Source organism: Fusarium proliferatum (genome assembly GCF_900067095.1).
Source record: "Fusarium proliferatum ET1 genome assembly, contig: FPRO_scaffold004, whole genome shotgun sequence".
Lineage (NCBI taxonomy): Eukaryota > Fungi > Ascomycota > Sordariomycetes > Hypocreales > Nectriaceae > Fusarium > Fusarium proliferatum.
The window spans coordinates 1038777-1061093 of record NW_022194793.1 but is presented as its reverse complement, the minus strand read 5'-3'; the positions used below and the strand labels follow the sequence as shown (position 1 = coordinate 1061093).

General features: G+C 48.7%; 8 protein-coding genes across 8 annotated transcripts; 4 read left to right on the top strand and 4 right to left on the bottom strand.

Annotated features, from left to right (window-relative positions):
• Positions 1–687: 687 nt before the first annotated feature.
• On the top strand, positions 688–2598 carry FPRO_04534 (uncharacterized protein; the record flags this gene model as incomplete). The annotated part of the gene is made up of 3 exons (XM_031230055.1): positions 688–708; positions 1213–1335; positions 1405–2598. 3 exons carry the CDS (start codon positions 688–690, stop codon positions 2596–2598), a joined length of 1338 nt encoding a protein of 445 aa, XP_031080230.1.
• A 628-nt stretch (positions 2599–3226) lies between these two features.
• On the bottom strand, positions 3227–4327 carry FPRO_04533 (uncharacterized protein; the record flags this gene model as incomplete). Its single annotated transcript, XM_031230054.1, has 1 exon — positions 3227–4327. One exon carries the CDS (start codon positions 4325–4327, stop codon positions 3227–3229), a length of 1101 nt encoding a protein of 366 aa, XP_031080229.1.
• Positions 4328–6192: 1865 nt separating this feature from the next.
• FPRO_04532 (uncharacterized protein) lies at positions 6193–6687 on the top strand (the record flags this gene model as incomplete). Its single annotated transcript, XM_031230053.1, has 1 exon — positions 6193–6687. The coding sequence occupies one exon, from the start codon at positions 6193–6195 to the stop codon at positions 6685–6687; it is 495 nt and encodes a 164-aa protein (XP_031080228.1).
• Positions 6688–7141: 454 nt separating this feature from the next.
• FPRO_04531 (uncharacterized protein) lies at positions 7142–9366 on the bottom strand (the record flags this gene model as incomplete). The annotated part of the gene is made up of 5 exons (XM_031230052.1): positions 7142–7718; positions 7768–9042; positions 9098–9183; positions 9241–9265; positions 9329–9366. The coding sequence occupies 5 exons, from the start codon at positions 9364–9366 to the stop codon at positions 7142–7144; spliced, it is 2001 nt and encodes a 666-aa protein (XP_031080227.1).
• A 2424-nt stretch (positions 9367–11790) lies between these two features.
• Positions 11791–13879, top strand: FPRO_04530 (uncharacterized protein; the record flags this gene model as incomplete). The annotated part of the gene is made up of 4 exons (XM_031230051.1): positions 11791–11991; positions 12081–12407; positions 12460–13222; positions 13272–13879. The coding sequence occupies 4 exons, from the start codon at positions 11791–11793 to the stop codon at positions 13877–13879; spliced, it is 1899 nt and encodes a 632-aa protein (XP_031080226.1).
• Positions 13880–14239: 360 nt separating this feature from the next.
• FPRO_04529 (uncharacterized protein) lies at positions 14240–17324 on the bottom strand (the record flags this gene model as incomplete). Its single annotated transcript, XM_031230049.1, has 4 exons — positions 14240–15771; positions 15859–16080; positions 16124–16592; positions 16644–17324. 4 exons carry the CDS (start codon positions 17322–17324, stop codon positions 14240–14242), a joined length of 2904 nt encoding a protein of 967 aa, XP_031080225.1.
• Positions 17325–19702: 2378 nt separating this feature from the next.
• Positions 19703–20251, top strand: FPRO_04528 (uncharacterized protein; the record flags this gene model as incomplete). The annotated part of the gene is made up of 1 exon (XM_031230048.1): positions 19703–20251. One exon carries the CDS (start codon positions 19703–19705, stop codon positions 20249–20251), a length of 549 nt encoding a protein of 182 aa, XP_031080224.1.
• Positions 20252–20437: 186 nt separating this feature from the next.
• Positions 20438–22243, bottom strand: FPRO_04527 (Vacuolar fusion protein MON1; the record flags this gene model as incomplete). Its single annotated transcript, XM_031230047.1, has 1 exon — positions 20438–22243. The coding sequence occupies one exon, from the start codon at positions 22241–22243 to the stop codon at positions 20438–20440; it is 1806 nt and encodes a 601-aa protein (XP_031080223.1).
• Between the last annotated feature and the right edge of the window lie 74 nt (positions 22244–22317).

Below are 22317 nucleotides of genomic sequence, written 5' to 3'. Positions count from 1 at the left end.
CGTGATCCTCAGGAGCTGGAACCCGTCGCAAGAACCGTGCTCTTCGGAGAGGCTCAGTCTTAGACTCAGACTCAGGCTTGACAGACCCTGGTCTCGAAGGACCCCTCCACCTGACTGCACTCAATCTCGTCTGCTGGTGCTGGGCTATCTGCTTTGTCCCGCCCGCCCCTCCATCAATCTCGTGCTATCGTCAACATCCAACTTTGTTTTCCGCCTTTTCACTTGGTCGGCGCAACGCATTCCTCGGGCTCGCAACTGACTCTTGCTTGATCTCGCCTCGTTTTCCTTGCCTCTAATCACTTGTTGAGCTTATGCTGCCCAAGTCGTGCCCAAGCAACACCCAACGCAACCTTACGGCAGCTAGTCTTTTGCGCCTGTCATATCAGCAACCTCGTCCAGACCATACAGAGCTCTGAAAAAAGCACCGCCCCCGATTTTATTTTTGCTTTGAGTGCCTCAAAACCATCCCTCGGCCGAATCATTTCATCCCCTGGCCCTTGCGCCCCTCCACTCAGCTTCTTGGAAGCCAGCACTTCTGCAGTCTCTTCAAGACGTTGAATCTGCGTTGTCTCCCGTTAAATACCGACCGTCTCTCAGAACTGCACCGTTGTGCAGGTTTACTTCTCTTCTCTGTACAGCGAAACCCATCTTATTAACCATCGACACTCAAGTGTCCTCTAAGCCGTCATGGTTTCCTTTTCATGTGAGGTACGTTATTCGGTGAAGTGCATTCTCTGCATTGTTCGCTCTCCAACCCGCCAAGTCTCGACTTTTTATCCATTCCCATGGATCAGTAGTTATCCTGCTATCCAAAGACTCCCGCCGCTCAAGCCATGTTCATATCCTATCCCCCTCCGTTCCCATATCTCTCAAACAAATGCCCCTTCACTCCCGTCAATGCCAGTCCCAATGCCAATACCAATGCCCACCCCCCTAAACAAACCTCATACACGCCTGACATCACTCCCACCACACCATTCTTGTCACGAACTGCCTCCTTCAAGGGACACCCCTTCTTCCCCATGCCGATCTCCTGGCCCACCATGAGCGTCTTGCCATGCTCTCGCCTCCCCTTGTATCCCTCAAATATCCCAGTATACCACCCCGCCGCATCGAACGAGTCTCCATTGTCTTGCATCCCACTTATACCCTTCATGCCGTAGTTTATATCAGTTCCGTCCTTTGTTATACTAACTTACATACTACATACAGGCCTGCGGCGACGTTCTCACCAAGAAGAAGCTTGATCCTCATCGCAACCGCTGTCGCGGCGCTACCTTCACCTGCATTGATTGTATGGTGTATTTCCCTGGCGTCCAATACCGATCACATACCGTATGTACCACAAGGCTTTCCGGTAGCCATTAAGCCCCTGATCTCGTGTAATCGTCTGACATCATATAGAGTTGTATGACCGAAGACCAGAAGTACCAAGGCGCGCTTTATAAGGACAAGAAGAACAAGAAACAGAAACACAGCCACCCCAGCGATAACCAGCAACACTACACCCAAGACCAAGCCATGGCTGAAGTTCAAACTCTCCCCAACAACACTGGCAACATGAGCCACTACGCCTACGTTGAAGACGTCCCTGAGGATCAGTTCGGCTGGGCCGAGTACGAAGAAAGCAGCGATGATGAATCGCCAAACGGCCCGCCCCCAGAGGCTCCCACGCCTCCTTCTGCTGCCCCGGAGCCACATGTCGATGTATTTGAGTTTCTCGTTGGAACTGGACAAACACCCAATGCTTCCAACATGAATCTCGATGCGGAGCCAGGCAACTCATTGGTACGATACGAACCTAAGGACAAGAGCGACGAATACGGCTTCATGGATGACGATGATGAGCCTGCAGTCGAATATGGAAGTGGCCCGGTGCCCGCCGCCGAATTTGTTACACCCGCTTCAAAATCCGAAAGACGTAAAAGCCGGACCAGCACTGAGAAGAAGGACAAGAAGCGCAAGCGATTACACATCGATGTTCCTAGCGACCAGGTTATGACGGATGCCCCACCAGTTCTTCACTCAGGACTCACTGGCGGCATCAACCGTATGATGCGTCCTGTATTCCCTCCATCCCCTGATTACTCCGGTGGTGACGCCCCGGAAATTTCTCCCGTGAGCCCTCTGAAGAAGTCAAAGCACTCCAAACATTCTAAGCACTCTAAGCACGCCTCTACTGGTCACAGCCTCTTTGGCATGATTGCCGGCAGCAAGCCCAAGTCCAAGTCGAAGACGAAGACCAAGTCGTCAAGCAAGACCAAGAAGAGCTCTTCCTCTTCCAAGAAGTCCCATAAAGAGAAGAAGCCTCAGCAGCTCATCGAGTATCGCCCTCAGAGCAAAGATGGCAAAACAGACTCCGGCGCTGGACAAGTCGTCCTCTACAAGCCTCGAGCCGATGTCTTCCTCAGCTTTGTCGACAAGGGTCCTGAGAGTGAGAAGGGCGTCAGCTTAAACAGGGTTCTCAAGCGTTTCCACCGAGAACGCGAGGCTACTGGCAGCGAGTTGGGTAAGGGCAAGGAAGAGAAAGAACTCTGGAGATCCCTCCGGCTTCGACAGAATGAACAAGGAGAGATCGTATTGTTCTCTGTTGAGTGATTACCCAACTTCAAATCCAAACAAAAAAACAAAGACAAAGCAACAAAAAGAATAGCATTGGAAGATCAGGCCGAAAATCGGACAGACACCGGGCATGGGATTAAAGGAGTTTATGAGGATGATGCATTGAGACAACGTTTTTTTCCACGATACCTTTATCGACAAGCTTTTATTTTGTGTACAAGTTTTCGGGCACAGATGAGATCGGAGGGGTTCAACTGGCTCGTCAGGTGTGTATCTGGCGGTTGCGAGTATTGGGGCCCCTGGATGTCCATCAGTAATTGTGTATAGTATGTATACAAGGGAACGGACGGACATCTCTTGCTGGATGCAAGGATGGACCATTTTTCTTGGTGTCGAGATTTATTCTTTCAAGACTATGCTTTGGGAAACCGAATGGCAGATAATGGGCGGTTGGTGCATCGGACGGACAGGAATGGACTGGAATGGATACCACGAAAGGATTGGAGCGTTTTTATAGCGGCATGAGCCTGCTCTGATGATACCCATGGGCGCTGAGCCTCGGTATCTCTTTGTTTTGTTTTTTACATCTTGCATCGAGGATGTGATTGAGCATATTAATATTTGTTCATCTGAATTGGATATCTTTGCAATCAAATCTAAGTTATTACATCACACGCAGTGGTAAAATATGTTGAGCCATGGCTTCACGGCGACATAATGGGCATTCGGGTTTTTCCCTCACCCAATCTCCTATACACTCCCAGCAGAAGACATGACCGCATTGTGTTGCTGAGGGGTCTCTCATCTCTTCCAGGCACAGTGTGCACTTTCTCTGTTGTCCACCCTTGATGTAGCCCATGACCTTATCATCAGTCAATTGAATACGTGGTACAGCTGCTGCTGGGGTGTGTGTGGCAGCAAAGATGTCGACTTTGGCCTTTGAGCTTGAAGCCCCTGTGGGTAGTAATAGGTTGTTATCGCCGTTGTAGGCTCCGTCATGGTTTAAAGAGATATCATCAGAAGCCCCAAAAGCAGCGCGCTCGCGAGCTGCTGACTCGGTAATTGTAGATCGAACATGGGTATAGCCCTGAACCGCAAGTTGAATGACGAGCAGTACACCTAGGAGTTCGTATCCTGCACGATCGGGTGTGTCAGGAACGGTACGTGTGAATACATATCGTAGGGAGAGAAGTCTCTTGGACAGCTGGTAATATGTACCACTGAAGTAGAAAAGGGCTAGAATAACGGCCTTGAAAGGAGCGCCTGATGTGAAAGAGCCCAGATGTTGATCCAGGTAAGACCACATGCGCGCTTCACGTCCTGTCGCCGAACTGTCATCTCGTTTGCGAAGGCTCTCTAGCCGGCGCTGTAGAAGGCTTCGCAACCGAGCGCGTAGTCCAGGGAGAATCCGGGCTGCGATATAGGGGAGGAGAATGCTGGCAGCTACGTAGCCTGCGCGACGGCCAATAGCAGGGAGTTGGCCATCGCGCGCATCTATCTGCACAAGATCGCAATACTCCTCGCCGAGAGTTCGGTTGCCGGGGATTGTAGTGAGAGCAAAGTAGGCGAGTGTTGCGAGGGTCTGGATCTCGGGTGCGCGGGCGTGTGTGAGACGGGCACCGCGAAGACGACGATGCAGGTCGCTCAGGATCTGTGTGAGGTGGCCGGTGAAGTATGCATCCTTTTGGTGAGAGCGGATGATGTCGGGGGCGGTGGCAAAGGGATATGGTGATGATGATGACGATGCTGAAGAGGAGGAGGACATGATGATTTATGATCGGCAAAAGAGAGCGCGCATGCGCATGCACGGGGTGTTACGGATGGATGGGAGGATCGAACGTGGTCTGATTATTCGGGCAGTATGAAAGCGAAACGAATGAAGGCCAAAGTCGAGAATTAGTAAAGATTGGAAACACAATTTGGTGAAGTAGGCAGATGATTAATTAATAGATTGGCGGTTGGAGTTTAAGCAGCAAAACGAACCTCGGCCGGGACAACGTTAAGCTGAGGCGCTAGCATTTCGGTATTCGGTAACCTCAGGGAGTAAGAAAACATCAGACCTTGATGTAGGATGTCCAAATAAACTTAGCAAAGGGATCCTAAACTTACCTAGTAAAACTACCCTAATCCTAGGCTAAGTTACCTAAGTCTTTTTGTCATCTAGGATCGAGGTTTCGAGTTTTCTTTCCTCCACTAGGGTAAGTACGGAGTACTCCCCGTGTTGTTACCATGTGAGTAAACATTTCCTCTTTAGGAAATGCACACACTTAAGTTATTACTTAGTACCTAGGTATGTAGGTATGCAAAGTAGATATGTGTAGTCGGCCGTCCTGTATCCTCAGGGATCAAAAGATTTAAGTAAATTCAGTATAACTTATTAAGTCTTTAGACTACCTAGGTACTTATACCTAGCCATTAAATGTTGGACGTTTTCTCGCCCCTAGAGGGCCACCCTGGACACCAAGATGAAAAGTAGTTACTGAGCTGATCATTTTAAATATGACTTTAATTCTTTCTTTTAACCCTGTCTCCTTCTATTGTGCCATCCTTAGCTTCTTCTTTCTTGCCTCGACTGGCATCGTATTGTATCCTTCACTTGAAAACAGTCTCAAAAGGGTTTCGTTAATATGCCCTGCGCTAGCGAGCTCTCTTTCTCGAAACCGTCATGCATAGTAATGGACTGTATGCTCCTAACTTATTGCTTATTTGATCTTTGTTACACATTCTTCTCAATCTTACCTTGAACTAGGTACATATCTATAGAAGAGCTTATTGCGATTCAAACATAGGTAAGTAGAAATTGACAATACCTACCTAGTAGTCAGCAGCACTTATAGAAAGGCCAAAAAAAAAATTGCACATGCACAATCAGAATATACAATAACAACGTTTATGACACGCATCACAATGGCACCAACAGTTTAAAAAGGCCCTCCATAAAGGTATGGGCCCGCGCTGAATCAGAGGCCAATTTACTCCGTACGTCTGTTGAATGAATGACGTAATTGCTGCCTCCAATGTGAGCCTTAGCAAGGTCCTGTCGCTTCTCACCATACCCTCTATGCCTCTTCCTTTAACCCATCCAAGAGGATATTATGCTTTGATTCACCCATCGCACGTCTCTAGTACGTTATCCAAATGCTCCCTGGTCAGATCACTTTTCTAACATAAATCATAGTCATCGTCTCGATGTATACAGGCAACAGCCTGCAGCCTGCAGCCCGACGAGGGAGTCTCTTTTGAACAACGATATTTCCGGTCATCAACGGAGAGCACTACCCAACACAATCCTCAGGGAATTGACAATCGCAAGACCCAAGTCAATCCTAAATCTCCCACCAGTTATTCAGCGCGTGTTAAAGTCTCCTTTGCTACATCAAGAATGTCGGTAATGAAGATCAACAATTAGACTGATCGCGGTATCCGATACATCAGATTTGGTGTTACACAGGACGAGCCTCGTTGGAAGAGAATTGGGCTGTCATTCTTACGCCGAGCCCAAGCTGAAGCCGCAAGTCCGCCATTGCATGTAGCGAGGAAGATTTCTGAGCAACTCCCATTAGACCAAGATCATCACCCTGCTTCCAGTACTGGCTCTCGACGGAGGAGATATTTGGCTGCCTAAGTTTCATGGAGAAATGGTTTCCCTTTCTAAAGGAGGAGGAAACTCAAATCTTCTCCCCTCGAGTTGAGGGTATACTTACCAAGATTAGAGATATTCGCAAGCTTTGGCCCGGAGAGAAGATTGTTGTGGTTTCTGAGTTTGTCCTTTTCTTGGACATCACTAAGGAAGCAATTGAACGGCGCAGCAAGACAGATCCCAATCTCGGGATCCGTCTTGCTGAGTACAATGGCACTATCAATCTGGAGGAACGCTCTCGGGTTCAGTACACGTTCAACCTACCAACTGGTGGACCAGAAGTTCTTCTGCTTACTGCAGGAGCTGGTGGGGTGGGCCTCAACCTTGCCAGGGCCACACACATCAACACTGAGCCTTTCTGGACACTTTGGAAACTGAACCAGGTCATCAGGCGAGCCCGTTGGCTCCCCCAGGACAAGACAGTCCATATATGGCATATGAGAGCCCACCCGTCCGAGATCGACCTGTTCGTCCTGAATCGATAGGCCCAGAAGGTCCATTTTGTGAGACAGCTTCTCCATGCTGTTACAGGAGAAGCAGATATGAAGGCCTCTGATTAGGCAGTAGATATCAATGAAAAGGCTTTGCCTACTCATAAGTCTATCAGTAGGCAAAGGCCAGGGCTAAAGATGTAGCTGAAAATGAGCGTATCAACAAGTCGTTGGAGGAGTGGGCTTCTACTTTGTAGAGTCAAATCAGATGTGCTTTAGGATTTCTTCAGGATTTCTTTAGGATTGCTTTGCTAAGCTTAGTCTAAACTTATGCCTATATTCTCAAATCTTCATAAACTTTACCTAATTATTTTGTGCAGTTCAGATGAAATTGAGGGAAATAAGGGAACGGACTGGGCGTTACTGTTTAAGAATTCATATACAATACTGGCTTTGCAGCTGATATATCTTGCTCTACATCTAAATATTTACAACCGACAGCTCATCCCTACTGTGGCCCTAGGGGTGATTGGTTGAAGTCAAACAGCGCCATCACGCCTTGTTCTGAACCCTGAAGTTGCATACTCAAGAACTCGTCCGTCACAAGTGTACCTAACTCTTCACCCCATTGAGCCATGAGCTCAGCCGTGACATTGTGGCCCAGCTCTAGGCCGTTCATGAGATCTGGCCCAATGAGAGGATCTTCCGGGGGCATCACAACCTGTGCATTGCGTGCCCGTACGACATAATCTTTGATCTCACCCATGCACGGCCAGGTGTGCTGTACTTCCTCCATTGCGTCAATGACGGTCGAGAGTGACCGTGCAATGTCTGAGTCTTCCCACGAGGCTCCCTGGAAGAACCTCTTCATCATAATGGTTCCAGCTGCCGTGGATAGAGTCTGGACAAAGTCCAGCGGCAAAGAGCGGAATCGATAGTGTCGCGAATATGTTCTCATCAGGCGCAGGATAGCCTGCAGCGACTCGTAGCAGATCTCCACGTCTTCACTTTCGGCAATACCTTGTTTCTCGTACATATGCGAAGGTGGCCGGTGAAGAATAATCATGATTGTGTGGAATAGCATGCTTTAACTTGTCAGTATACAAAAATGATGCGGCTTAGGGGGAAACTCACTGCATACGAAGCACCGAGGGTTGCACCACGCCTACAGTCCATTGGTTCCAGTGTAGAGTACCGGGAAGACTCGATAGCCACTTTGTGAGCGACACGTGTATTTGTCGTGACCTGGCTGCAGCCACGGTGGCGTCGACGTTACCTCGACGGTTCTCGAAGAGATCCGTGATCATGAGATGGGCGATCTTGCACAGCTCTGCCTGGTAGATGAAGGATCCAACAAGGGCAACTCCGTCTTCGAATTCTGTTGCCGAAGCACCTTTACAGATGTATGTATCCAGCAAACCCTCCCAGTCTGGAGGGTACTGCAGTCTGATAGTGTTGCGGACGTCTGATTCGCTGGGGTGCAGAGCTGGTGGTCTTCCAAAGTAGAGACTCAATTGCTTGTCGGCAATGAATATAGCCCAGTAGACTCTTCTAAGGATCTCCGTGTCACGATTTGATGTTCCTTCTGTTGAAGCGTCCCAGTTGTTTGGGTCAAGGTGAAGGCCCATCTCGTGGGCAAGTCGGAAGGCCATACCAGCAAAGAGCCAGCCCTTTGACGTATGACCTACACCAATCTCACGGTAACCCAACAAGGCCAAGGCCTGCAAGGTGGTGAGTTCTGGACTGTCGAGAGCTGCGTAGATCAGTTGCTGGGCCTGGTGGGCAAAGATATCGGACACTGAGCGGGAATCGTCGAGCTGCATGGCGCCAAGCGAGCAGATAGCAAAGAGCAGAGCATCTGAGTAGTATCTTCCCGAGCCAACATCATAGTCTCGTAAGAAGTACTCTCTGTAGATGAGCATATGGAACTGATATTGATACTTGAAATAGGCAGCCATGCACGCCTGGGAAGTCTCATCGTGAGGTGCGTAGACAAAGCTCGGGTCTCTCGGGCTGCTGGAAGCGCTCACTTCCGGTATGTTCATCATGAGCGGTGTGGAGTTGGATTCGAGGTGAGTAGTTATCTCATCTGGGGATAATGAGACCTCTTGTGAGAGATGGATGTGAAAGGCGCTGGTGCCGCCAAAGAACTGAGTGGCATGGCTCGATCGAGGGCGTCTCAGCTGTCCGGAGCGGACCTGCGCAGCTACAACTTTTGGGTCAGTATTTGACTTGGCATGGTCAATCTGCGACTTTTGTGTAATGTCGAGTGAGGCAGGTGGTGAGAGAGCTATCTCGGACAGCATCTCATCTCTCTCAGCGCTGTCAGCAACGGCGAGCTTGCGAAGCAGGAGCTCCAGAGATGCCACTTGACCCTCTAGAGCTTGAACATAGCCTTTAGATATTGGCCTGGTTTGTTTTAGAGTTAGTGATAGTTCATGACTCTGACGAGGTAGAGTCATACCGTTGCTTCTCTCCGCTACCGCTGAGGATACATTCGGTGCCAGCCTTGATACACCGCGAGCACGGTCGTTTTCGATCACATTTTATCTTTTTGAAGAGTCAGTTCTGAAGTCGATGAAAGAGCTAAAGACTTGTATATCGCACCTTGCGGCGACGGCATCGTTCACAGCTGTAGTAGTCATTTGGGTCAGCGGATGAAAGTGGAGTAGGCTTAGATGAGGGGGTTACTCACGATATCTTGATGGACTCGCCCATTGGCGTTTCCTCCATGGTGAGGGATGTGTAGAGGAGAAGACGCTTGAGTATGGGTAGTTATCTGAGCGTTGATCACTAATTTTTTGAGACAAATAATAGTCGTACCATGGCCTAGCATGGATCGTTGAGGTGGTAGAAACGCCTCGTTCAGACGCCAAGGGTGAATCGCTAGATACTACTGGCTGTTTTTAGTGGCTTGTCACTTGACCTCAGCATTGAAACATTCCTATATATCTAAACTCTAAACACTATGTGTTGCTCATACTATTCCAAGGCATGGCAGGGAACATGAACAGATTAAGCAGGAGAACTGTCATCTAGAGATGAATGATTTTGGTAGATTATGACTTGAATTGCAGACGGCGTGATTTCACTTGCTCGACGTTCCGGCTTAGCTCCAAATGATCTGATCTGACAATTGTTCGACTTGCATTTGGAGAGTAAGGATGCATGGCTATAATCGAAATTGTCCAAGACAAACGTTGAGTCTTGAGCGAAAGGTCTTCTTGGATATAATGGCTAATGCCTCAGCTGTTCAGCCAGTTGAGGAGAACTCCTCGCAAATGGGAGCATGTCAGTTGATGGTGGGCACAAACAATCTTTTGAGCCAACACAGGGTACATGGTAAATTGGTGAGCATCCTTGCCTTGCAGCCAGCCTTGTGGATTAAAAACAATGAGCTAATGCTTATGGTATAGTAAATATATGGATCTTGAAATGAAGCCTGATCGGAACATTGCTGCAGATACGTTGTATGCATACTGTATCTTTGATGCACAGCCTCAAAGTTGACAGGGTTGTAGACTCATATGTCGATGCTCGTTGTGCTTGCTCGTTGCGAGAACAGTCTGTTGAATATCTGCTGTGGGTTCGCGGCGAGAAGCCAACCATTTTGTTGTAGGCGGCTATCACGTCGGCAGTGATGTTGTCGCGTTCTGAATATCTCAGTCTATCTATCGAGGACTACTGAGCCAACCGCCCGTCCAACACATTGACACCTGAAACACTTGAGTATGCGCTGCAGTAGTCAACCAACAAAGTAATGAACCCAAAAGATAAGACCGCTGCTCTGTAAGAAGCAACCAACACGAATATGCTTAATACAGAAATCCCCGAAGGCGCAGGACGATTGATGACAGGGGAATATGCGGCCAACGGCCACGGAGACGGGCTCGCTGAATGACAGGGACCTTATGAGTGACATACTCAGATACTGGGCATTCTTCTTCTTACTATGAAGAAGAAGAAGAAGAAGAAGAAGAAGAAGAAGAAGGGCTGAAAGAGATGGCGAGTCTTGGCATTGAAAGCAGGGGTAGAAATACCTAACTTAGACCCGGAGTCGGCGGCAACAAGATGTCTCCGGTCTTGGTATCAAGACTTATTGTATTTGCCAGTGACATCGATATTGATCACTATGCATCTGCTATTCTCATAATGATCTGAAGTATAGACTGGCGAGCGGGTGTAACCTAGATGCGCGCATTTGTCTCTGATTTCTGAGGGACTTGTAATTAACATTCCTTTGGCCTGTTCCTTGTTGACCTGGTTCAGGAATACTCTGCGAAAACAAACAGGCCATGCCCCCAAAGTGCCAAGAACTGCAGAGCCCAACCCAGGTCTATCGCCCATGCCGCAACCTGGAACGACTTGGCCCATTGAATGCCTGGACGCCTCTTCCGCATGATGGGAAATTGTGGAACTGGGTCAAGTCTCGACCTCGGACCCGCTACGATATGGGCTATGCTTGATATCGGCCGAGGACAGGGCAGGGCCAAGGATATCGTGATTTAGCCTGGGTTCCTACAGTAGCGCTGAGATTCGGCCAATGATGGCTGCCACGTTTTTCTTGTCCGTAGCCTGTATCTTTAATACCTACTATCACCAACTGCATCTTACCTGTAATTCCACGGGCTAACTTACCTTGTAGTGATGTTGTCTCTAACTCTGAGGTGCCTTCGCTTAGATTCGACCCCCCCCAATCCAACCAATAATGCCTCAAGATACCTGGCCATAAGACGGATTCACTCTGGATTCTTGGCTCTTGGCTATACTTTCACCTCTACCTAGCCGCCCGCTGATTTAAAGTACCTGCAGCCCCCCTGCGCGGGTGTGGCGGCCGACTAACACTAAAAAAAGGCAAGGGTCTAAACGGTGTCTTTCAACTTACATGGGCCAGCCAACACTCACTATAGCTACATAGCCCAGTACCTTTGGTATGGGTAGGCGAGGGAACTCTTGGTATCTTCGTATGTATTAAAGGTCCCCATTGTCAGCTCAATTAGTCTCGTCTCCTTTGTTTCGTATTTCTTTGTCTATTTTGTGACCTCGTATTAATGAAACTGTCGTACTTAAACAGCTCGCCATAATCCGAGGTCTAAAGCCCCTGGTTATTGAACCACCCACATTCAAAACACCAGAGACCGAGTGCCCTCAACTATAATGACAGTCGCTCCGAAACAGCCGGATCCTGTCTCCGAAGAAGACTCTGTACATACGCCCAATAACGCGAACAACATTCATGATGGAGCGGCAATAAAAAAACAGCCCAGTCGGAAAAAATGGTTCATAATTGGTGCAGTTGTGTTCTCAATAGTGCTAGTACTGAGCTTGACGCTGGGCTTGTATTACGGACTCAAAAAGGTATGTTGCAACTGATCACCCAAGCACACACAGTCTTTGGCAGTCTGTAAATACAATCTGAAGCACGACTAAACCTGTGTTCTCCAAAGGAACACAATGTCGATAAACCCGCTGCCAAAGACAACACCGACCAAACTCCCTCTCCACAACCCAGCAATAATCCAGACAACAACTCAGATGACAATGATAATAACAAAGACAAGGGGGAAAGCTCAGATGACGATAAAGAAGAACCCGTAAAGAAGAGAAAAGGTCCCTTTGTGGACCTGGGTTACTCCAAATATCAAGGCAATGTCCTCGAGAGCAACATTCACGAGTATCTCGGTATACGCTATGCAAAAGCCCCAACGGGGGATCTTCGATGGAAAGCACCTGAAGAACCCGAGTCCACAACCGGAACACTAAAGGCTCAAGAGGTAAATGCAATTCAGCTCACATCACGTATCGACAACATCTCATTCTCTATAGTACGCCCCTTACTGTCCAGGTGTCAACGACGGCCTCAGCTCGCGCATTGACGAAGACTGTCTGTTCACCAACATATGGACTCCTGCAAATGCAACCTCTGACTCAAAACTCCCCGTCATGGTCTTCTTCCAATCAGGTGGCTACATTAGGAACGCTTCTCCCTACGTGAACGGCACACAGCTCATCTCGGCCTCAAACAACAACATCATCTTTGTAAACTTCAACTACCGTGTTGGCATGTTTGGGTTCCTCGCTTCCAAAGAGGTCAAGGAAAATGGCGACCTCAACGCAGGATTGATGGATCAGAGATTCCTCCTCAAATGGATCCAGAAACACATCGAAGAGTTTGGCGGTGATCCTGAGCATGTCATCCTCCATGGTGAATCTGCCGGTGCCGGATCTGTGGCACTTCAACTCGTTGCATATGGTGGAAAAGACGACGGTCTTTTTGCTGGCGCCATTGCTGAGTCGACATTCATGCCTGGTCTCCCGAGCCCTGACGATCTACAATATCAGTATGACCGAGTTGTCAACGCCACAGACTGTGCGGATGCCGACGACACGTTGAAGTGCCTCCGCGGAATCAAGTCAGCAGACCTTCAATCCCATAACGCAAAGGCTCCTTTCGACGGCCGCACTTATCGATCATACTTCTACTGGGCGCCCACTACCGATGGTGACATGTTTCCAGACTCGCCTTCTAAGCTCTACGAGAAGGGCGAATTCGTCAGGGTGCCACTGCTATCGGGCTCTTGTACAAACGGTATGTGTCTGGACCCATTTCCATGCCGCACTGCTAATTCCATACTTAGAGGGATCCAACTATGCCGTCAACGCAGGCAGCTCAGATCAGTTCATACGCTACATGCAAAATGAATACCCCTATTTGACCACAGATGACACCAAGACCATTCTCGACCTCTATCCACAAGAGCCCAGGATCGCAAAACACGATACTTGGTTCCCCTCAGCCTCGCGTGCATACGGCGAAGTAACCTTCATATGCCCTACAAACAACATCCTCAACGCCTTCGCTGAGCACGCCGACCCCAAGACCATCTGGTCCTATCGCTATAATGTTGCCATTGAAGAGTTCACCAACGACGGCTATGGCGTTCCCCATGTCTCCAATGCGCCCGCCGTCTTTGGCCCTGATATGACTGCTGCCAAAGCTGGGCCCAGTTATCGCACTTACAACGCGCCCATGATCCCTATTGTCCAGAACTACTGGATCAGTTTTGCCCGTAGCTTCGACCCAAACACTCACCGTGACGAGGATGCTCCTCGATGGGAGAACTGGGGTGATGACCAGCGGCGTCTAGTTTTTCAGTTGAACAACAACACCATGGAGAGTGTGGACAAGGGCCAACGGGAGCGATGCGAGGCCTGGTTAGATATGAGTGGCTCAACCAAGCAGTAATGATCTTCACGACTTTGATTACATCACGATTCACAAGCATTTATTTTACCGGATATACTTGATACCCATGTCATATATATAATACATCCAGTCACATTCACCCTGCCGACTCAATGTGATCTCCTAGACTAGTTGATTTCATTCATCACCGTGATTGCCCTGAACTAAGTAATCGTATGTATCATCTAATGCTATTTCTGCCTCAAGTTGCTCAACATATCAATGCTTAGCATAATGCCGTTATGCTTCATGCCACCCAAGGAATATGTTCAACCACCAACAAAATAATCGCTATAACATTCAGTTATGGTAGTTGATAGTCTCATTCTGGTTGAATTTAACGGGAAAAAGGTCACCATGTTACCGTTCAGAACCCGAATCTCGAGATCGGCTCAATGTCCGTCGCATTAAGGCTTGGACAGCCTTCTTTGCCTCTGCTGCCCAGCGCTTCACTCGACGTGTTCTATTGCGTATTCTCTGTGGCAACAATACACTCGGTGTTAGCATAGAATCTTCAAAAGAGCTGCCTTGAGTAATCTCAGATCGTAACGGTGTAGGGCCGCTAAGGTTGGTTGGGCCTCTTGGTCTTTTCCGCATGTTCGTCGGCGAAGCCCGGTGTCGAAGAAAAGACGACTTGTTCCTCATGGGCTTTGAATAGAGAGTTCTGTCAAAATTCTTCCTTATCAAGTTCTTCCCCGAATATAGTGTTTTGTCAAAGTCCCATCTGTCGAATATGCCAAACCCGCTATCAAACTTTGGTTGATTCACTAATTCCGCAGTTACTATACCCTTAGTTGAAGGGGGATAAGGAATATCAAACTGGTCAGACAGCTGCCGCGAATGTCCTCGGAGAGTTCCTTCGTCGATATTAGAGAGTCGCTTATCAACACCAAACTGGGCGAGTTGCTCCTCCAGTACTTCCCTAAAGCTGGATCGATCTGTAAAAGCGTCTCTGTGAGGAAAATTCTTTAACTCTAAGAGAGAGCTGTACTGATTTAAAGGGCTGTTTCGCACGATTGTTATATCAGGGCCCATTAGCTTATTGCTCATTCGACTTCGAGACACTTTGAGTCTGAGTCTTGGCTTGATAGGATTACTGGAGCTTCTCTCAGGAATGCCCGGAGAATCAAGGTTCCATTTGCTCTGAAGCACTGACTTAGACGACCTTAGACGAACTTTGAACCGAGAGGGATTGGACTGGGTTGGATGGTAAGATGGCTTTGTCGAGTCATTGGTCCTTGATACTGGGTTTGAAGACATCCTATCCACACCTACTTTAGACTCCAGGCGAATAGCATTATTAGCAGGACTGCTGGCATACATCGTATATGCTTGGGCTGCGGTATGTCTAGTCGAGCTCCAACATTGGAGGTCGGGATTGTATTGTGCTCCATCGGGTAACGGTGGCAGAGCCTTCATCAATCGCGGAATGCTGTTTGTGACCCTCAGCTGATGTGCTGGTGAGATTGGGTTAGGTGAAAGAATCCCAGCGCCGATATTTGCTTTTGGCACGTCCTGGGGCGCGTCCTGTTTCGGGAGGACCACCTCGTTCTTATTCGTGATCTTAATGTTTGTATTGGCGGGGGTTCGGCGATGATGCGCCCCATGGAGCTTTGGTTTCATAGAGACCGCTTCTTCGTTTCCCATATGTAACGAAGGTTCGTCTGGGCATCGAGCTTCCGTCTTTGGCAGAACGGGGGGAGGACTTGCCCGAAGAGTGTCATGTTTACCAGATCCCTTCTCTTTTTGGCTACCCTCCCAAACCCAATCGCCTTCGCTGGTATCGATAGATAGTACGGGAGAGCCGCACTGGGCTAGAGTGGAAGTCATCAGGTGGCTTTCCTTTGGCTGCTCTCCTCGAGGTTTTGTATCAATGTCGCGTGTTTCAGGCCCTATAGTTGAGATATCCGAGGTACAGCAGGGTTCGGGGAAACTTGAAAGCCCACCATTGTAAATATCTGTTTGCTTTTGCTAAAAGCGGTTGTCTTCCAGCTTCTCCGTTGCTGGTTGCTCACAGACCGGCTGCATTGGAGATTGTTGGGTTCTTTTGATAGAGATCGGAGTTTCCTTGCAACTAGAATTAATATAGGAATCATAAAATTCTTGCCGCTTAGGACTGGACGCATGCAAGTTGCCATACATAGGCGCCGAAGCTACCTGGGTTTGTTTGCTTTCACGTAAAGCTGAGTTTCCATAAGAATCTAAACTTGTTAGTTTCATCAAACTTATCAGCAAAAGGCATACCTTTGAAGCTGGCCGGGGGCGCCGTATCTGTTTCCTCCATGTCATCTCTCCTCAATATGCCGATAGTATGTCCTTGAGGAGAGCTAGTTGTGGACGCATACTCAAATTCGCACGGGAATCCTTTATCAAACTCTTCGGTATAATCGTAGTAGAACGAGCTTGGTGAACGAAGAGGTTGCATGGTATCGTCCGGGGCCCTGCCGTGATACATGTCCACGATGGAAGTCAAACTCGCAGATCGAACACTGTGGTCGCCAGGCATGTACTGAAGGTACGGAGATTTTGATGGCGGATATCCCGCACCGCTAGGTCTTCTTGACGGATTGGCCCTTGAACCGTAATAAGGTGCGGATGACGAGCGCGGGGGTAATGAAGACATTGATCGGCTGAATTCGGGCCTCAAGGATAAGGGAGGATATCGTCGATGCTTGCGATAACCCCTATGCATATGAGAACTGTAGTTCATGCGCTATTAACCATCAGCCTGGGGTTGATTGTGAGAGAAGGAAGAGTTACTGACATGCGAAGACCTGTCAATCTCAACCATTCTCCGGTGATTAATGAGACCGTTATCTGTCACTGCTGGAGAAGAAGGCCGGACACCAGGCCGTCTCAGACGTGTGGGATATGGAAATGGTGAGCGAGGGCGCTGATGGCCATTGTTACTTTGTTGACTGTGAAAGGTACCGGATGATTTGAAAGAAGGAACCCGTCTTGAACTGCACGTTGTCAAAGAGTGTGTTCGCTGGCCCTCCGACGCGGGAGAAAAAGACCTGGGATGAGGAACCCCAGGAGAGCCATATAATGAAATGATCTCGGAAGTCGTGTCTCGATACGAGGGTAGCGATCTACGGTCGTCCCGAATTGGACCGTCCTTATCTTCATCGTAATAAGGGCGAGCTGGCCGCCTCGCCCTTTTATGACCAACTCTTGTGCGAGGGGGTCGAGATGTATTTGAAGGTAAACCAGAATTGATGGAGTAGATACCAAGATCTCCGGTCTCCGTTGTCGTCTTGAGCATGCTCTCTAAAGGTCCGGTAGAGCGGAGGAGAGCCGAAGTGTCGTTCAAGCTCTGGAAGGGTAGTCGTGGTTGAGAAGGAGACCGCAGCCTCGGGGTAGTGGAACGTCTTTCATGAGATTGATAGGCGCTGTTCAGTGAAGCTTGGCTGACTGACCTGTATCTGGAATCACCGAGGTCCATGATCACCCGCTAACAACTTGACGCTGTCGCTGCATGGAATGCAAATGGGGGAATAAGATAGACAAGGAATATTCAACTGATCATTTACCGATCAGGAGACCAAGAAGACCAAGAAAGTCGGAGTAGGTGATTAAAAGCCAAAATGGCAATAGTCACAGGCAAAAGATGGACACATGCTCGGGCGAATGATTATTAGCAAAGACGAAGTATTGAGATCTGATGGAAGTTGAGGTCATCTTGCGGCAAGGATCCTTCCTTCGGACAGGAATTACCTTTCAAAGTATGAGGAGTCTAATGCTGGAATCCTTCCTATCTTCAAAGAGGCACGCTCTTGCGATTACACCTGCACTTACCATTATTTGAATTGGAGGATCGGTCTTGATCTTGCTATCTCTGATGAATATGAAGGAAGAGTTATCTACAATTAGCACCTACCTACCTTACATTGTTGTGGTTTGTAGGGAATACCAATCTAGGAGGCAACTTCCTAGGTGTCCAGTGTACCTACTTTAGGTAGGCAGTCAGTACCTTAGATTCCACACTTTGTAGACAGGCTGGGGCAGGAAGGGCAACAGTGCCAAAGTTGAGGCCGCAGAGACAGCTTCTTCCACGTGACATTCAACGAAGTCATCACCAAGCTACTATAACTACCGTAGGGGAGGCAGGCCACCTTGGGATACTTACACGACCTAAGCAACGAAAGTATACAGAGTAGTAGTTGGGTAAACTAGTCTAAGCTTGAGGACTCTTTACTGTGTTTGTTTTGGCATCCTCTATTCAAGTCTCAAGTTTTCTTGCTTACAAAGTTGTTGTTGACTGTCTGTGGTGTGCTTGCCCGGAGATAAAGACCCACCTCCAAAGGTCTGTTTCAACGACGGCGTTAAAGATCGACAACATTCTTGCCATTTATGCGATTGTAATACCGATGATATGAAACGCCACGAGATGAAGGAAGGCAATGAGTGTTGACGTTTCGGTGCCACAAATAGGATGTTTACTCGTCAATGAATGTATATGGACGTGGGTGGCGCTAATTGCTTCTTCGTAAAGAGCAGCATTGGGCGTCAAGATTTATGCCAACGCATTGACTGATACGAATTGGTTCACTAACATAACAAGCCTATCATGCCTACTAAGGCATTATTAATTCCCTAACAAGTTGAAGGTGTCCGTGCGATAGACTAACATCTCGGCCACCTTCACCGCCGATAAGGGCTCAGGTGCCTCACGAATCTCAATATGAGAGACCGATCACGGGTTTCTATTATTGTCATGCGAGTTCCGGAAAGAATTAACTGTAATAACGCGTGCATAAGCATAAGTCGAGAGCTCTCCGAGCCATCTCCGCAACCGGTATCCTGGGTCTAGACTCAATTTCATGCCATTGGCATCTTCAAAAGGGTGTCCTCCGTGTGTAGCGTGACTCACCAATTTCGGACACGTCCAAAGGCAAAGCAGTTTGCGATAGCCCTTGGCAAGGGACCTGGACTCGGGAGTGTGAGGACGGGACCGGAACCCCGTACCGAAAACGGGCTGCCGCATAGAGTCTAACTCAAACATCTGACTCGGCAACAGGGTTCAGTTGGCTCGATGGGTCTAGAGTGGCTCTTCTTGAACTGTTTCCCACCAAAAACGTCAATTAGATGCCTGGATTTGGTTAACCCTGGTAGGTGGGCTGGGCTATAATACGGGATCAAGAAAGTGATCATCTTGGAGATGTCTGTAGATCATCGAGGGGAGCGAAATTCCTTCGTGGAAGAAAGAAGCCCAATTTTTCATTCCAAAGTTCATCATTGAGGTACTGCCATCGAAGGGATCATCTGTTTCTTCAGATTTAAGCCTAAAATGTTGGTGGAAAGTTTGATGTTTCTATTGTTACTCTTGGTGTGTGGGTTCTATCACAACTCAAATGCCTCGGCCACCCTTCAAGATTTTCCGTCCTTGTGGACGACTCTAGCCGGCAGAGCCTGGCAATCTCTGTCATTCAACTGGTCACCGTACCATCCCCGCAGTTTGTGAAGCCCACTTGGTTGGCTCCATGATTGCTTGTCCAAGCCTAGTCAGGGGTCTATCGCACACTTGGACTTGTTTGAGCTCTAGCTAATGTCGGATGCACATGTTTAACGGGCCTTTGAATTTGAACAAAGGGGAACCCTTTGCCTTCTCGCCCGGCTCTAGAAAGTCAACAAAGCATCAACGATAGACAACGTCCTTTTCTCAGCTCTGAGCTTGGAGGATAAGCAACGTTTTTTATTATTCTTATCCCCGATCCTCAGCGGACGTGTATCATTTCTTATAACAGTGTCAATATCGACACCTTCCAACACCCAGTCTCACCACACCAAACATTCAGTACCGGTTTCAGTTTGTCTTACACAATGCCGGATCGAAGGCCCGTCCTCACTCTCCCACTCCCAGCTCGGGATCCCTTTGATTCTCAACGACCTGGGTCATCACTTCAAAGCCCTTCAATACGCAGCCCCCGATTTCATGAAGACTTCGATGCACCTTTCTCGTTGGACATCATGAACGCATCGAGAACAACTCTCGCAACCGACACCATGAGTTTTCCTTCAACTGGCACAACTAGCCGTAACAGTTTTGGCTGTGATGGTGACCGACCTTCACCCCTTCAACATCGCAATGCCTCCTGGGAATCAGAGACTAAGCGTCGGTCAAAGGTCAATGATCGCATCCTGGAGTGGGCGAAGAGATCATGGGGGGCTGTACGCACGCGGCCCAGCTCCAAGGATGACCCCAAGGACGACTATTTTGAGGGTCACTCAGCCCAGAGCCCAACAAGCGATATAACGTCGCATTCAACAGATAATATCACACCCTCAGAGCCCGGCGGCGGCCGAACTACCCACGACAGTCAAGTGTTTGCTGTCACTGGGTTGCCAAGTTCGAAGGGAGGATCTAAGTGATGAGTTGAAAAGGATTTCACATACCCTTATCTTAATTATTAATGAGGTGGGAAGGCTAGTAACGAATAATGTCGGCGTTAGGAGGCACTTTGTTTCTGCTCGGCTCCATGAGATGACCGATTGCAAGACCAAGGGTCTTGAATTTTAGGATTACCGAGGAACCAGACCTCAATAGGAGGATTGACCTCAGAATACACCACCGCCAATGATGAAAAGGCGCTCTTCTTCCCTCTTGGCCCACTGGATAATCTTGTTCGCTCCTTGCGTAATGGTCGCTCTCGACACATTAGGCCCAGCAACACAGTAAAACTCAAACACAGGTGTGGTCCAGGCCAATGAGGTTGCATCATCTCCAACAGCGTGCAGAACTTTGAGATGCGAGTGTTTGGCGTGAATGGATGCATGGAGCTCATGGTACACCGTCATCAATCTCCTGCGCTCAACAAGACCAGTGAAGTGCGGCTCCAGTGACGCCATGCAGAATTGTACATTGGCCCGCGACTTGTAAAGGAAGTGGCTGACTTGGCTCCCAGGGGCAATTTCGTGTATTTTTGGTCGACCAAGGCGGGTGGCGTTTTGAATAATAGCCAATGTCCCATTTTTGGCAAGCTGCTGGGCGATGTTGTCCCGCATCTGCTTCAACTCGAAGAAACTCTCACGATCAGTGCTTACGAGGATCATTGCGATTTCTTCTTCTGACGAGCGCCCTTGTGCCGCTGCAGGAGAACTAGCTTGATCCCCAGAAGTGCCGTCAAAGAAACTGACGTACATGTAAAGATAACCTTTGTTGTTGAAAGCGGGAAGGCAAATGGGGATCCAATTCTCTCCACCACCACCCTTGATGCCGTCGCTCTCGAAGAGCATATTGAAAATAAGTTGCAGGTCGCTGGGATGAAGTGAATGCCGGCGAGGCCGAATGACGCTGACAAGTTTCCCACCAGCCACAATTAGACCATACAGCAACTTGTCTGTACGCAATTTGAGGAAAGTATTATTGATTGCATGCCGCTGAGACTTCCGAAGCCGGAGGCATTCCAAGGATCCAAGCAAAGCGGAAGCAGATCCTTTTGTGAACGTATCAGCCAGAGAAGAAAGAAGACCCTCAGTCCCTTCGAGAGGCTTTCGCAAGTCAGTTGACGGTCGGTTCGCAAAAATATGAGTTAGTCTGGGCAAGGTTAGTGTTGACAAGATTTGCATATATAGCGCATCTAATTGTGCCTGTATCTGCGAGTCGCTTTCGCCCAGCTTGCTGATAGCGACAAAGTAGAGCGGACCTTTGGTCAAGACAACAAAACGGGTATCCCCAGCAGAAAAAGCCTGAAGGGGATTCATGGCACCTTCATAGAATGAAATGATGGTTTGAACAACGCCCATGGAGGAGTTTATCAGACTTAGATCTCCATAGCGGCTCCAAATGGGCTTTCCGGCTGATGACAGGATCAGATAATGCTTCAGCTTCGACTTCCAGAGATGCAAAATGTCAGATTCAACATCTTCGCCATAATCCTCCGGTAGAGAATTGAACTCGTGATGAAACTCAGCGAATGGGTCGTATGCGCCTGCTCTGCCTTTCTCGAAAGGAAGAACAGTGGCCGACTGAGTTCGCAGCATTTTCCAAGCTGGACTCTTCTTATGTAGTTCACCGGCAAGTAGACTTGCGATATCGCCAGCAGGCCGCATTGTTGGTGCAAAACTCATGATGCTAGCAGCCTCGTCTGCCTCACCGCTGCCACTACTCTCCTGTCGACTTGGGGAAGCATGATCACCCTCAGCGGGGCTTGGGAGCGAGTCGGGACCAGGAGTGGAAAATGTCCCTCGAGATCCATCAGGAAAAGAGAGCGTCTGTATTTCAACAGGAGTTATTGCCGTGGTAGCATGGGCTTGCAGAGAGGCTGTGTCGGTAGCGCTCGTTGAAGGCCGAGGCGGTAGAGGTGGACGATAGTCTTCGTTTGTGGGAGATGCTGGCTTTTGGCTCATTTTATCTGACTCCATGATTGCGGCGGATAGCTCACTCGTCGCATTTCTTGGCCGAGAAGCCTGTCAGAGGGGGAGATGGAAGAAGACTT